Here is a 15,334-nt window from a genome sequence, read left to right as displayed (position 1 = left end):
GCCTCCTCTACCTTTCCCACCAACCGCCCCCCCACCACCCCACCGTGAAATAGAGATCTAACTGGCCACTCTGCTTTCTCCAGTAGATTGCCAGAGTCATGGATAGGAATGTGAGTTTCTTAGTATCATATGCAGAGTCTCCCTTCCTGTGTGCTCAGTGTCACCTCCTGCAGCTTGTCCCCTCCTATGCCCCAGGCCTTTGGACCTGCTTATCACACTTCCCAGTTTGTCCGTATTCCCTCCTCCAAGTCCTCTCTGAAGGTTGAGGCTGCCTGTGTGGAACCTTGCCTACATCTTTGGTGCACACCCTTGAGCTCAGGTCCCTGGGCTGCCTGGGCCCCCGTACGTAATCAAGTCTGTTTCCACAGATGTTTAATGGCATGGACCATGTGTTTTTCAGATGTGCTTGGAATGTGGTAGAGGCTTAATAAATATATGATGAATGAGTAAGTAGGAATTTCAAAGTGGCTTCTAAAATTTCTCTTTTCCCCAATTATGAAAGTAAGTACTTAGAGGAGAGTCAGATGACCCGAGAAGGTATTAAAATAGAAATTAATCTTTGGAGCTTTTGCTTCATTGACCTCTAACCCTTACTGTAATCAGGAGGAAATGTTCTTGTGTGCTGGGCATCCAGCTGTTATTCTCCAAGCTATATCAGATTACTTTCTTTCCAGGCTGGGCTGCAGAGTGACCGCAGAAGAGAAGGAGTGGGGGCTCTGACCCATCCAAACCATTTTCTTACCGGGAGAGCTTAGGAATGTTACTTAACCTTTCTCTGCCTTCATTTTTTCACTTAGTAAAAGAAACTGAAGACTTCCCTCCCAGGTAGTACATGAGATAGTATATGACATAAGATGCCTGGAATGTAGTCATTAATTTAGTAAATATTTATTGAGGGCTGGGCACGGTGGTACATGGCTATAATCTCAGCACTTTGAGAGGCTGAGGCAGGAGGATCACTTGAGGCCGGGAGTTTAAGATCCGCCTGGGCAACAAAGCAAGATCCCATCTCTACAAAAATTTAAAAAATTAGTCAAGCATGGTGAGGCATGCCTGTAGTCCCAGCTACTTGGGAGGCTGAGGCAGGAGGGTGCCTTGAGCCCAGGAGTTCAAGGCTGCAGTGAGCCATGATTGCACCACTGCATTCCAGCCTGGGCAACAGTGAAATCCTGTCTCTAAAAGATACATATTTTTAAAATTAGCCTCATGTGGTGGCGTGCGCATATAGTATATAGTGCCAGTTACTAGGAAGACTAAGGTAGGACAATCACTTCAGCCTGGGAGGTCAAGGCTGCCATGAGCCATGATCTTGCTAGTACCTGATGTGTGCCAAGCACATTTTAATGAGAAAAATGTGTGTGTCCTTAGTGAGAAGGAAGACAGGAAGCAAATAAGGAGTGTTAAGAGCCAGAAAGAAAATACAGCAGGGTGTACAAAAATGGAACATCATAGGGAGGTGGTCAGGCCAGGTACCGCCCCCTCTGAGGAGGTGCTGATTGATGAGAGTACTGCAGGGAGTGAGCAGGGAGCTCTCCGAGGGCCTGCAGGAGTGTGTGAGCAGCAGGAGGGACCAGTGCCCCTCCTCAGCCAAAGGAACAACTCAGAGTGACAGGAGCTGAGTGCGAGAAGGGGCCTGCGGTTGGTGCCTGGAGGTCATGGCACAGATGTGTGTTTATTCTGAGCAGGATGGGAATCAACAGCAAGGACTCAATAGATACATAGACGTTTCCAGAGTTTCTCTTCTGTTTTGTTTTCTTTTTTCTCTCCTGTACTTAAACAATATGAAAGCATTTCCTAAACTGTTCCACTGTGGTGTAGCCCAGAGTAAATCATTTAGTTTTACTTTAATTTTAGTCTGCTGAAATCCCAGGAAAGATTATACAGTCTCCAATCAATATACCTATAAATTAGTACTAAATGTCAAGAAAGTGCTTTGAAATTTTGGAAAGTTACACAAACATCTGAAGTTACAATTATTACTGTAGTGATTTCTGTGCTTCAAATGCCTTGGTTTTTGGGCTTCTTTGGAACATAACACTCCCCTCTGGTATTCATGGGCTCACCCCTGGGTATGTCAGCTGCTTAGACAGTCAAAACTTATGCGTACTTGGCTCCTCAAAGTCACATCTGGGATGATGGCCATTTGTCAAGTGCCTCACTGGCAGCTCAGTTTGGAGAAGAGCACTATGTGTAGGCAAGATGTGCCTGTGTCAAATGCGGTTCATGTTAATGTAGCAAAAGTCAGTCTAGTAGATTTGGCAAACTTCTAAGAGAATAAGCATCATACGTCATCACCACTGAAGTTGTGGGTCAATCATGGAATGACTTAAACCATATAAATTCCTTATCAGCAAAATACTTTGAAATAGTCCGTGCTTAGAAATGAGAGGTGAGGAGGATGGGAGGAGGGAAAGGAGCAGAAAAGGTAACTATTGGGTACTTGGCCTAATACCTGGATGATAAAATAATACATACAACAAACCCCTGTGACACATGTTTACCTACATAATAAACATTCACATGTACCCCCAAACCTAAAATTTTTTTTTTTTTTAAAAAAAAAGAAAGGAAGAATGAGAGCTGAGACTTGAGGCCAGCATGGTGCCTCACGCCTGTAATTCCACCTGAGGCTGACAGATCACTTGAGCTCAGGAGTTTAAGAGCAGCCTAGGCAACATGGAGAGACTGTCTCCACTAAAAATACCAAAAAAAAAATAATAATAACCAGGTGTGATGGTGTGCGTCCATAGTCCATAGTCCCAGCTACTTGGGAGGCTGAGGTGGGAGGATCGCTTGAGCCTAGGAGGTTGAGACTGCAGTGATCTATGATCACCCCAGTGCACTCTAGCCTGGCCGACAAAGCGAGACCCTATCTCAAAAAAAAAACAAAAAGGAGAAAGAAAAAGAAAGAAATGAGAGGTAAATAGTGCTGTTTAACTTGCCTGAATGCAGTTAATACTCAGCTGAGTGTATGGTTTTTTTTGTTTGTTTGTTTGTTTTAAGATTTGTATCTACTCTTGGTTGTATCTGTTGGTAAGATTGTTCAGAAACACCAGAGAAATCTAGATTTTGGGAGAATTAAAAAATAAAGTTAACTTTCTGTCACATTCAAATGTGAATAGTATCTAAAAATTACTAAATTTTTCTTTTTGTTTTTTTTTTGTTTTTTTGTTTGTTTGTTTTTGTTTTTTTGAGATGGAGTCTTGCTCTGTCACCCTGTTGCCCAGGCTGGAGTGCAATGGCGTGACTTTGGCTTACAGCAGCCTCCACCTGTCAGGCTCAAGTGATTCTCCTGCCTTAGCCCCCTGAGTAGCTGGGATTACAGGCATGCGCCATCATGCTTAGCTAAGTTTTGTATTTTCAGTAGAGACGACAGGGTTTCGCCAGGTTGGCCAGGCTGGTCTTGAACCCCAGGCCTCAGGTGATCCGCCTGCCTCAGCCTCCCAAAGTGCTGGGATTACAGGCGTGAGCCACCACGCCTGGTCAGCTTAAAAACTATTAAATTTTTCAAAGGCAGTCCTTCTCTACTTAAGAAAGCTGAAACCTCTTATTATGCATAATCAACTTAAGCTTGGGAAGTTCTTCCTTATTTCTGGCCCAAATCTTCTGCAATTGGAGTGTATTTCTTTTCATCTGAGCTAATGGAAAACAGCTGCCCAACCTTCCCAATAACAACCTTCATATACTTGAAGATGGTCATTAAGTCACCCCCTAGCTTTCCCTCCTCTGTACTAAGTAATGCCTCTAACTCATCTTCAGAGTTTCCATTTTCCACCCTTTCAATCATCTCTTCATCTCCCCAAGCTTTTCTGCATCCTTCTTTAAATGTGGTTTCCAAATTGGAACATAATATCATAGCAAGAGTTGTTCTCACCATTAACTGGGTCACTGCCTTTTCAGGTGGTCACATGCCATTGTCATTTATATGAGAAAGTCAGCAATTTTATCAACATCCAAAAAGATGAGATGTAGAACTAACAGTTCTTTTTACAGTGAGCTAAGCCTGCTTCGTGGCTACAGATTCTGATTTTGGAGTCTGAGGCCTTTAGCAACCCAAACACTTCAGCTGTTTTCTTTTTTTTTTTTTTTTTTGAGACGGAGTTTCACTCTTGTTGCCCAGGCTGGAGTGCAGTGGCGAGATCTCAGCTCAGTGCAACCTCCACCTCCCAAGTTCAAGCGATTCTCCTGCCTCAGCCTCCCAAGTAGCTGGGATTACAGGCACCCGACACCACGCCCGGCTAATTTTGTATTTTTAGTAGAGACAGGGTTTCTCCATGTTGGTCAGGCGGGTCTCGAACTCCCGACCTCAGATGATCCACCCACCTCAGCCTTTCAAAGTGCTGGGATTACAGGCATGAGCCACCTCGTCTGGCTCTTCAGCTGTTTTCTAAGAAAAACTTGCAGGCCCACAAGCTCCTGCCTCCCCTTCTAGGTTTGGTGACAAGTTCTGGAGTACAGGAATCTTCCCAAGCACTGTTTCCTCTTTGGCAAAATTCTCTTGTACTTGACTTCTGGTTCCATTTCTAAACCAAAGGTACATGCAATGAACGTGGAATCCCCTGGGGTCTCTCACTTCCTCCCCCAAAGCAGTTTGCTTTGGAATAGACAGATATGGGACAAAGGGCATTGTTTTCTATGTCTAATCTCATTGAAATCATAGAGGGAGAAAGATCTTGAAAAATGGTCCAGAGAGCACAGGAAGATAAATAGAAATTGTTTAATGCCTATTATTTAGAAGGAGAGGTGGCAGTGTGTCATTGAAGGAGTCTTGATTGTATGCCATCTCTGTTGTTTCAGGCTTACTGATGTGACTTGTCTCTAACTCCCTCCCCCTCTCTTTTCCCTGTAAATTTTAATTCCTCAGCTGGAGATGCACCTGGTACTAGGATTTTCAGACCCACAGCTCTCAATCGAAACAGCGATATAGGTCCAATTAAAGAGTTTCATTGCTTATTTCTCCAGGCTTCTCGTGTTCGAGCACAGCCCAGCCCAGGCACTCAAACATTTCATTCCTTGGTCAGCTTCTGCAGGAAGGAGGGATCCTAGTATCAGCCATTGTCCAGCATGTGACCTTGAACGTGGGCAGGCAGGAGAGTGTTTTGACCAGTGTGAATACGTGGTGAGACTTCCTAAGTTAGCGTGACTATCTAGATACTATAGGGTCTGTTTTATATGTGTGACCAAGAGATTTGCTGATAAGTTATATGAAATCCTTATCAAATTTTCTCTCTCCCCAGATATTGGGGTTCATTAAGCATTGCCTCACAGGTAGTAATTGTCATTGTACTTCTGAGAGAAGTAATGTAAATTTTGCATCACAACCAAAATTTATTGAATCCATGGATACCTGGGAGATCAATTTGGGGATGATTGATTACCGGGGTCATTTTGAATGAATAAATGAAATATAGCTCAGCTACGTTTCATAGTAAGATACAGCATTAAAAGTGCCAACTGTTGGTGCTTAGTTATGGGTAGGTTCCAGAAAGGTGCATTTCCATGGACCATGCCCACTGTTCATTGGAAGTGAGGTGGATTTTTTTTTATTCTCTTCTGAAAAATCACCAGGATACTTATGCACAGTTTAAAGACATTTAGTAGGACACCTAATTTTTTTTTCCATCTTTAATGAGATTCAGAATTCAAGTGAGATAAATAAAACTTTACTAAACTTACCAGCTTATATTTGAGGGCAGAAACCTACAGATCTGTTGTCTTCTTGCAGCAAACTTGGAACAATGCTCAGACGTCTGTTTCTTCATTGCTGAAAATGTATTTTTGTACCACTGAGCAGGCCTTATGAACAGCATACCTGCCCTGCAGGGCACTGAACCTGCAGACAAGAGAGTGGAGCTGCATGTAACTTCTCCAATTTCTCTTTTTTTCCAGTCTAACAGGCAACCAGCTAAGTTGAACCTTCTCACCTGCCAAGTAAAACCTAATGCCGAAGACAAAAAATCTTTTGACCTGATATCACGTGAGTCCTTTTTCTCCCTCTGAGTTGGTTATTGTGGCTTCTGACACCTGCACATTTCCATTCTCCAGGTCAGCAGCTTTTCCAAGCAGGGCTCCTCACAGTTGGCATTGGAATAGTTTCTTGTTATTCCTGCATGTGCTGCTCTAGCAAGATGCCCCAGGTCTCTTAATTTCCACTGAGCCCACCTGCAGTTGACAAGGCATAGCAGTGTCAGATCTGACCAGCAATAGAATAGAATCTAGGATTTGTACATTGAACTAGACCAATGCTTGACTGTGAATACACAGCTTTATCCCCTTGGAGAGATGTTTCTTAGTATATTCCCGTTTCTGTCTTAGATCTACTGAATTATAGTTGTTGGTATGAGGCCCAGACATAGTTTAAAAAAAAAAAAAAAGCCACTAGGTGATTGTAATGTGCACCTGTGGTTAAGAAGCACGGATGTAGACTTGGGAATGCAGATGTGCCACTGTATCTGTACAACGAATTTACCCAGGGTTATATCCCTGCAAAATCTAGCTCTTAAAGGAAAAATCATTTCCTTGCTACCAAGCAGAACTGCCTTCAGCCTCCATGAATTGATGGCACTGCACCCTGTCACTCTTCTACTTCATGGTTCAGAGTTTGCTTTTCTCTTGTGATGAGAGAGCGTAATGAGCTACCCACCCCACAGCCTGTTATAGCCTGTGCCCTCATAGTGTGTAAAGAGTTGGGGGGAGATGTTCCTTTAGGCTGGCTACCTGTGCTTGTACTGATTCCCATGGGTGTGCTTACCGACCCACACTGTAGCTGAGAGGACTCCTCTTTGTAAAGAGAGGATGACCGTGCCAGTGAAGTGACTCTCGTGAATATCCTGAAATCCTGCAACACTAATCTGAAGTATCCTTCCTTCTCTATCACAGCCCAGCAAGGCAGACCCACAGCCAAAGTGGATGATCTATGTATAGAAGCACAGAAATATTTTCTTGCCCTTCGAAACCCTTCTGATGCAGTTGTGTGAATAGTCCTGACCCAAAAGATAGAGTCAGTCATGAGGCTCTTTAGGGGTAGTCGAAACTGTATTCTGCAGCATCTGTATGAAGTTTAGATTCCCTGTGATTTTCATGACCAAGAGATTTATTGAGTTATTGATGAGAAAGAAATAGGAAAATTTGGAATTATTTTATGACTTCAAAAAGCCAAAAACCCCTAGTTATGAGAGTCTGTAGGTTATTAATAATAGTTGGCAGTTATAGAGCATCTGTTACATGCCAGGTGCCTTATATACATTAGTGCTAATCCTCATGAAAGCCCTATCAGTGTTCCATTTTACAGAAGAAAAAACTGAGACTCCAAGAGGTTCAGTGACCTACAGAAGGTCACACAGCAATAAAGCAGAGATTCAACCAAAGCTCTCAGGCTCTGCCACCCATGGCATGTTGTTTTTTGTTTTGTTTTGTTTTGTTTTGTTTTGTTTCCTGAGGCAGGGTCTCACTGTCACCCAGGCTGCAGTGCAGTGGTTCAGTCGCAGCTCACTGCAGCCTCAACCTCCTGGGCTCAAGTGATCCTCCTGCTTCACCCTCCCAAGTAGCTGGGACCACAGGTGCATGCCACCACATATGGCTAATTTTTAATTTTTTTGTAGAGGCAGGGTCTCTGTATGTTGCTGAAGCTGGTCTCGAACTCCTAGGCTTAAGCAGTCCTCCTACCTCAACCTCCCAAAGTGTTAGGATTATAGCCATGAGCTGTAATATTAAGTATGGTGTGTTCTTTGACATACACATTGTCTCTCTCTCCAAGGGAGATGAAGGGTGTGATTGCCTAGCCTAGAGTGGTCACACAGGAAGTGCTCAGGATATGTTAGTTTGACCTGAATATATTGAGGAAGAGCTTCCCTCATGTACACCCAGCCCAAAGTATCCAAGTTAGGTCACTCCTTCCCACTCCTTCCCTTACATGGATAGCAGAGATTGAGCCTTTCTTCCTGCAACCTGATTCAGCCAGAGAGCAGTCCCAACATCTGGGGCATAGTATGTCTAGTGTTGGGGATGTTGGGGCTACCCCATGGTTAAGTCTCAGAACAAATGGGGAACAGTAAATGAATCATTTCTGAAAAGGAGATTTTAAAAAAAAAAAAAACACAGTAACAATTGAATTGAAAATGAAACAGAAAATACTGAATTAGCTGGCACTCTCCAGTTTGTCATGGAAATCCATTTGGATCAAATAGGACCTTCCCCTCTCCTCACTGTTTATTCAAAAGCAGTGCCAGATGTATGCATGGTATTTGTGGTTATTTTATTGTATTCTTGTTGCACTTAAGAAGAATAATCTTGACAGAATGAATCATGTAGCTGTTTTATTGCCGTGTGACCTTGTGTAAGTCACTGAACCTCTTGGAGCCTCAGTTTTTTTTTCTGTAAAATGAGAAACAGATAGAGCTTTTGTGAAGATTAGCAATAATATACACAAGGCACCTGGTACATAATGGTGTAAAACTAAAATAATATTAAAATTCTACTTTTACTGGTTTTCTTCCCAGGAACTTAAATCTGTGTTGTACCTGAAAGTACCCTGCTTTCTAAGGTTTCACTTATTTTTCTTTTTTTTTTATTTTAGATAATAGAACATATCACTTTCAGGCGGAAGATGAGCAGGATTATGTAGCGTAAGTAGTTGTGAAATAAAGGTGCGATGCCTTGGATTGAAAAAGCGCCTCTCTGTTTACAATATACATCAACATTTTCTTTTCATTTGTAAGAACCTCGCCTGGTGGCTCCATGCTTCTTTCCCGCCTGTGGGCCGTCACATGTTGCTCTTCTCTCTGTCTGTGGTTCTCCCTCTTGTCTACTCAATAAGCTCTGGTACCTCCTGCAAGATTCTGCTCAAGCCTCACCCTCTCTGGGGTTATAGCTCACTACTCTTTGCCCGCGGCCTCTTCATAACCTTCTGTGATCCTGTGGTGCATGTCTGCAGCCCTTTAGAGACCAAGAGCTTTTCGAGGGCAAGGACCGTGCCTTATGCATCTTTTAATCACATCCCTTGCCCTCAGGAGGGGCCTTTGCTCAGTTTTTGGTGGCCAAACATATCAGCCAGCCTACCTGGGCACTTGACCATTATCGTAAGAGCAGCAGGTGAGCCAGGCCCTGAAGGAAGGAAACTGGCATGTGCCTTTCACTGAGGTGAACAGAGTCAATAAAAGGGAGCGTGATATAGTGGAAAGGAACAGGTTGGTATCACATACTCCTGGGTTGGAGTTTTGCACTCACCTGACCAGGTATGCAACCTTAGATAGTCCCTAGCCCCTTTTTTAAAACGCTAGCCCTGGTCCTGAGCTGTCTTTATTCCCTCTTCTTTCCTGTAGCCTGTCTAGACTGAAAAAGGCAGTGTGTGACTATTATAAATCTCAGCTACTTGGGAGAGGGATGTTTTTGTTAAAATGGGCAATTATTGTTCACTTTTTTTTTTTATTTCTAATGAGTACTTGGGGTAATTTGGACCGAGTTTTATAAACTGTCAAACTTCCTGTCCCATCAGTGGCACAGAATACATGCTATGTTTCTCTCTAATTTCTGGAGAGCCACAGAATTCTGCTCATACCCTTTTTGCCTTACACTCACTTCTTTTCTCTCTCCCACTCGCTTACTTTTATTATTGCTCACGCACACAGTCTTCTCTGGGGAATTTTACTCTTTTCCCATTTCAAAGGAGAAATGATAAAGGATCAGAAAGAGAAGAGAACATGGGTAGAAAAGATACAGAGGTGGAAGGAACAGGGTGGGGAAAGAAAACTGAGAGAGAAGGTAGAAAAAGGAAAAGGATGAGAAAGGTCTAATTAGCTATTCATTATTTGAATATTTAATGAATGCCAGCTGTATGCCAAGACTATGCAAAGCCTTGAGAATACAACATTAAATTAGATGGAGCCCCTGCCCTGAAGGAACTGCATCGCTACTGCAGGAGGCTGTCGGTACGACGTGGTGCAGGTGCTAAGTGTAAGGACAGAGGAGGCCATGTGCTGGAGGAATAGACTCGGGGCACACACCCTCATGGTTTCCTGGGGTTGTTGCTCAGAGATGACTTCCAAGAGGAAGGTAAGGCAGAGCTGGCTCATGAACGTAGGGGAAGGTTGTAAATACTCTATGCTCCAGGCAGGAGGCTCTCATGGCACAGAAACAGGAGGATGGAATAGGAAGGAAGTGATTGATGACTTGGTGTTATGGGTATAGAGTTGGTAGACTGAAAGGTGACTAGAAGTCAATGAGGAGGAAGTCAGAGGCCTGGCCCTCCACCCACAGGTTCAGAGAGGTACTATTTATAATAAAAATGGGTAATAGTTATTGAGATGTTACGTGCTAAATGCACTTCATGTCTTATTAATCCTCACAACCCCAGAAAGTAGGGACTTTTGTCCCTAGTTTGCAAATGAGGAAACAGAGGCACAATGTGCCCATGGTAACAGTCCTAGTAAGCTAGGATTTGAACCCAGATAGAATTCCACAGTCACCTTGGAATATTGTTTCTCCTTCTCCGATTTCATTCTCTCCTCCTCATTTCCCTTTCTCAAAACCCTAAGTGAAACACAGGTGAGTAATTTGGGTGAGGCAGGGAACACAACCACTTTCTGTTTGTTCCCTTATGACTCAAACTCGGGCCTTCAGTATTTTATTTACTCTTAGAACTTACAGGTAATTCAGTCCCAGTTTTGTTAAGAGATTGGTTTCCTGCCCATGAGACTTAACATTTTTCAGTAAAAGAATTACATGGCCCATCCTGAAGTTGCGCATTTTGCACTTTGCAGTTTTGTTTTGTTTCTGAGACAAGGTCTCACTCTGTCACACATGTTGGAGTGCAGTGGCGTGATTATAGCTCACTTGCAGCCTCAGTCCTCAGTCTCCCAGGCTCAGGTGATCATCCTGTCGCAGCCTTGCAAGTAGCTAGTGCTATAAGCACGCATCACCACGCCCAGCTAATTTTCGTTTCTTTTTTTTTTTTTTTTTTTTTTTCAGTAGCCATGAGGTCTTGCTGTTGTTACCCAGGCTGGCCTCAAACTCCTGAGCTCAAGCCATCCTCCCACCTCGACCCCAGAAAGTGCTGGGATTACAGGCGTGAGCTATAGTGCCCAGCCTGCATTCTCTCTGGGTGCTGGTGGTGAGAGGGGAACTTTGTTTTGAGTGCTGTAGGAGGTAATGGCAGTCCACAAAGAAAGCACATGCCTCAGAGGGAAGCCTTAGTTCTTCACTTACCTCCAGGTTACATAGAGGCAGTTTCACTGCATCATTGAGTTTATTTTTCATATGAAAGTGTTCGATGAAATTGAATGAAAAAATTTCTTCTCACTGAGGAAAGTTCACAAAGAGCAGATGCATGTTAGACTCATTTGGCTTGTTGTCCAGGCTCTGCTGGCTAGTGGCTTTTTTTTTTTTTTTTTTTTTTTCCCAGAGTCTCGCTCTGTCGCCCAGGCTGGAGTGCAGTGGCACGATCTCGGCTCACTACAACCTGTGCCTCCCGAGTTCAAGCAATTCTGCTGCCTCTGCCTCGCGAGTACCTGGAACTACAGGCGCATGCCACCACGCCTGGCTAATTTTTTTGTATTTTTAGTAGAGATGGGGTTTCACCGTGTTAGCCAGGATGGTCTCGATCTCCTGACCTCGTGATTTGCCCGCCTTGGCCTCCCAAAGTGCTGGGCTTACAGGCGTGAGCGTGGCTTTTTTTTTTTAAATGAGATCTATGTTGCCCAGGCTGGACTAGAACTCCTAGGCTAGAGCGATCTTCCCGCTTCAGCCTCCCCAGTAGCTGGGACTACATACATGCACTATGGTAGTTAGTGGCTTTTTAACCTTAGGCAGATCATCTGGCTTTAGTCTTCTCATCAGTAAGATGGGATTATATACCTCGATTGCAGGATTTTGAGAGGAAAGCTATGTAAAGCCCTTAGCACAGTGCCAAGTTATTTTTTATCTTATAAAACTCAAAGCGACTTTTAAAGTATTAAAATACAATTATGCATTCTTTATGCTTTTGAGTATGCTTGTTACTTGAAAATAATTTAAAAGTTAATGTCACAAATGATCACTGTGAGTCTTGGTCCTTTTGAAATATAGCCATTTCATTCCACCAAATTTGAATTATTTTCTCTAGAAAATTATCCATTAAATATACTTTTTCTGATTATCATGACAAACTTCTTTATTTATTTGTCATGAGCTCCTGAGTAAAGAGGCAAATGGAAGGAACTCTGAAAAAGTGAGTCAACAAAAGTGTTTTCTTATCCCCATCTGGTCTGACAGAATCCAGGCTAGAACCTTAGGCAAGTCATATAACTTCAGTTTCCTCATCTATAAAGTATTATAAACCCTAACTTAGAGGCATGTGAGAAGATTCTAAAGGTTGAGTATCCCTTATTTGAAATGCTTGGGACCACAACTTTTTTGGATTTCAAATTTGGGGTGTTCAATCTATATGTTAAAAATTGTAAGTATTTGGTACATAGTAGATACTGGCCAATATTAGCCAAATGCTAGAATGCCTGAGGAAAGCAAAATAGAGGCTTTGCAGTCAAGTGAAAAATCCAGTAACATCAGTGCCGCTGATAAAATGCAGTAATCAGTCTTGTTGAACCCAGGTTCTTGATGTGTTTTTAACAAAACAATTTCTAGTTTCTAATTTCAGACTGATATAAAAAATACTGTTTTAATCTTCTAAAAGGTATAAAATCCCCCCATTCCTTCTGCATATGAATTCCTAGACTGTTGGTTTTGAAATGTTCAGTTTTCTGCATCACAGTAGAAGTTAAGCTGTGTATATGCGTTTCTCCCAACATACTGAAGGTGAGCGCCACCTAGAGTCAAAGGTGTGACTTGCATTGTTCACATACTCCAAAAACATAATTTGGTTTTTAATTCTTATGCTGTCACTATTGCTTATTCAAAGTCTTTTGTATAGTGCTTTGTTTCATATCCATTTCATTCAACGATATACAAAAAAATGAGAGACTCAGTTCTGAACCTCTGTATTGTCTGTTGAGAATACACATTAGCTGTCTATATAGTAACAAAAAATTAACACTGGTTTGGAAATGTTTTTTATTTTCTTTTTAGAAAATAAATTTGGCTTTTTTCTCATTCATGAAAGTAATACAAGTTCATTATAGTTTTGAAAAATTATAGAAAGGCACAAAGTCGGGCAATTCCTCTATCAGTTGTTTTCTATAGAAAATCACTCAGAGACAACCACTATTGACATATTTGTGAAATTCCTTTTAGCCTTTATTACATACATATATTTAAATTTGGGATTATATCATTATATTAGCCCGTTCTCACACTGCTATAAGGAAATACCCTAGACTGGGTAATTTATAAAGGAAAGAAGTTTAATTGACTCACAGTTCCACATGGCTGGGGAGACCTCAGGAGACTTACAATTATGGTGGAAGGGCAGCAAACATGTCTTTCTTCACATGGCAGCAGGAGAGAGAAGTGTGTGGAGCAAAGAGGGAAGAGCCCCTTATAAAACCATCAGATCTCAACTCACTCACTATCATGAGAACAGCATGGGGGAAACCGCCACGTTGATCCAATCACCTCCCACACGGGTCTCTCCCCAGACACGTGGGGATTATGGGGATTACAATTCAAGATGAGATTTGGGTGAGGACACAAATCCAAACCATATCAATCATATAATAGGTTTTTTTGTTGTTGATTTCACAAAACACTATATTATGAGCATTTATCCAATGTCACCCAAAAATTATTTGAAAATGTACACTTTAATGCCTGCTTAACTGTTCTACTTTGTGGTTATTTCAGGCCTTGTTAACCAACTCTCTCTTGTTGGGTTTCTAGGTTATTTTAGTAGCAAAGGGTTATTTTGTTTGGGACATATGGTAGTCATACTGTATATAAGTAAATCTGCAGTCTTCATTTAATATTATAAATGTCATCATGTTTCCATGGTAATATGCCTTTTTCATAAGTATAAATTTTTATGGCTGCTAATGAAATATCCCTTCATTTTCACTGTTAAGTGTCCCCACTGACATGGACTTGCAGAAAATACATACCTTTTGCTAAACTCCTTTTCCTGGCCCCTCTCCATTTCTCATCATTTCTTTCTCATCCTTGCATTGGATGGGTCCCTCATTGAGTCCTCTCCATTCCAACATTCCCTTTATTCAGTATGCCCACACGGAAATGCAGTCTCCTTGTATATTCGTTCAAGTCCTCAGTTATATTGATTTTTTACTTTTCTCATCTGCTCCTCTCCTCTCTCTCATTTTCCCCTATGTGTCATTTTCCATTCTTTAACTCTCACCTTCCTTCAAGTTTGATTTCTTTGTTTTTCCTCACTTTATTGCTATTTTGGAAGGGGCTTCTCTTTTGGAATTACTTGACAAAAGTAGATTTTTTTTTGCAGTGGCAAAAAAAAAATGGCCATGCTCTTATAAAGGCTTTTTTCCTCTTATGTTTTTACCAACAGATGGATATCAGTATTGACAAATAGCAAAGAAGAGGCCCTAACCATGGCCTTCCGTGGAGAGCAGAGTGCGGGAGAGAACAGCCTGGAAGACCTGACAAAAGCCATTATTGAGGATGTCCAGCGGCTCCCAGGGAATGACATTTGCTGCGATTGTGGCTCATCAGGTTTTTGTCCCCATATTTGAACGAGCTTTTACAACATCCTTTCTCTTCCTGTAGAATATAAAACGATCTAGTTATTGAAAAACCTTAACCCCTATGGACACACTCATACACACACAAAACACGTATTCCCAACGTGATTTTTCCTACCGCTGAGCTGCTTTTACCTATGCTGTTTTCTCTACCTGGAAAGCCCCCTCTTGCTCTCCTAGGTGTCGCTGCCAAAATACTACCTTTCCTATAAGGTCCAGGTATATAAGCACCATGGACATTATGGAGAGAGTAGGGGGCATGGAGTCCACTTTTTGTATCACTGTCCACCACTCCCAGCCTGGACAATCTCACACTGAGTCCCTTTAGTATTCTGATTCGTAGTTTCCTTATCCTAAAAAATGGGTCAGTAAACCTCTTGCTATGGCACGGTGGCTCACGCCTGTAATCCCAGCACTTTGGGAGGCTGAGGCGGGCAGATCACTTGAGGTCAGGAGTTCGAGACCAGCCTGGCCAACATGGTGAAATCCCATCTCTATTAAAAATACAAAAACTAGCTGGGCGAGGTGGCGGGCACCTGTAATCCCAGCTACTTGGGAGGATAAGGCAGAAGAATCATTTGAACCCAGGAGGCAGAGGTTGCAGTGAGGTGAGATTGCACCATTGCACTCTAGCCTGGGCGACAGAGTGAGACTGTCTCAAAAAAGAGAAAAAAGAAATGGTGCATGTGAAATCAACTGAC

General features: G+C 42.4%; 1 protein-coding gene across 6 annotated transcripts in view; it reads left to right on the top strand.

Moving 5' to 3' along the window:
• ASAP1 (ArfGAP with SH3 domain, ankyrin repeat and PH domain 1) overlaps window positions 1–15,334 on the top strand; it is a 392,411-nt gene that overhangs the window by 301,960 nt on the left and 75,117 nt on the right. For all 6 annotated transcript variants that reach the window (XM_019032530.4, XM_019032533.4, XM_055349231.2 and 3 more), the window contains 3 exons: window positions 5,890–5,977; window positions 8,576–8,624; window positions 14,441–14,604. In XM_019032530.4, the coding sequence (XP_018888075.1) occupies window positions 5,890–5,977; window positions 8,576–8,624; window positions 14,441–14,604 (301 nt within the window). The remainder of the gene's footprint in view (window positions 1–5,889; window positions 5,978–8,575; window positions 8,625–14,440; window positions 14,605–15,334) is intronic.

The sequence above is a fragment of the Gorilla gorilla genome, chromosome 7, assembly GCF_029281585.2.
Source record: "Gorilla gorilla gorilla isolate KB3781 chromosome 7, NHGRI_mGorGor1-v2.1_pri, whole genome shotgun sequence".
NCBI classification, from domain to species: Eukaryota; Metazoa; Chordata; class Mammalia; order Primates; family Hominidae; genus Gorilla; species Gorilla gorilla.
This window is presented reverse-complemented; position numbering and strand designations above follow the sequence as displayed.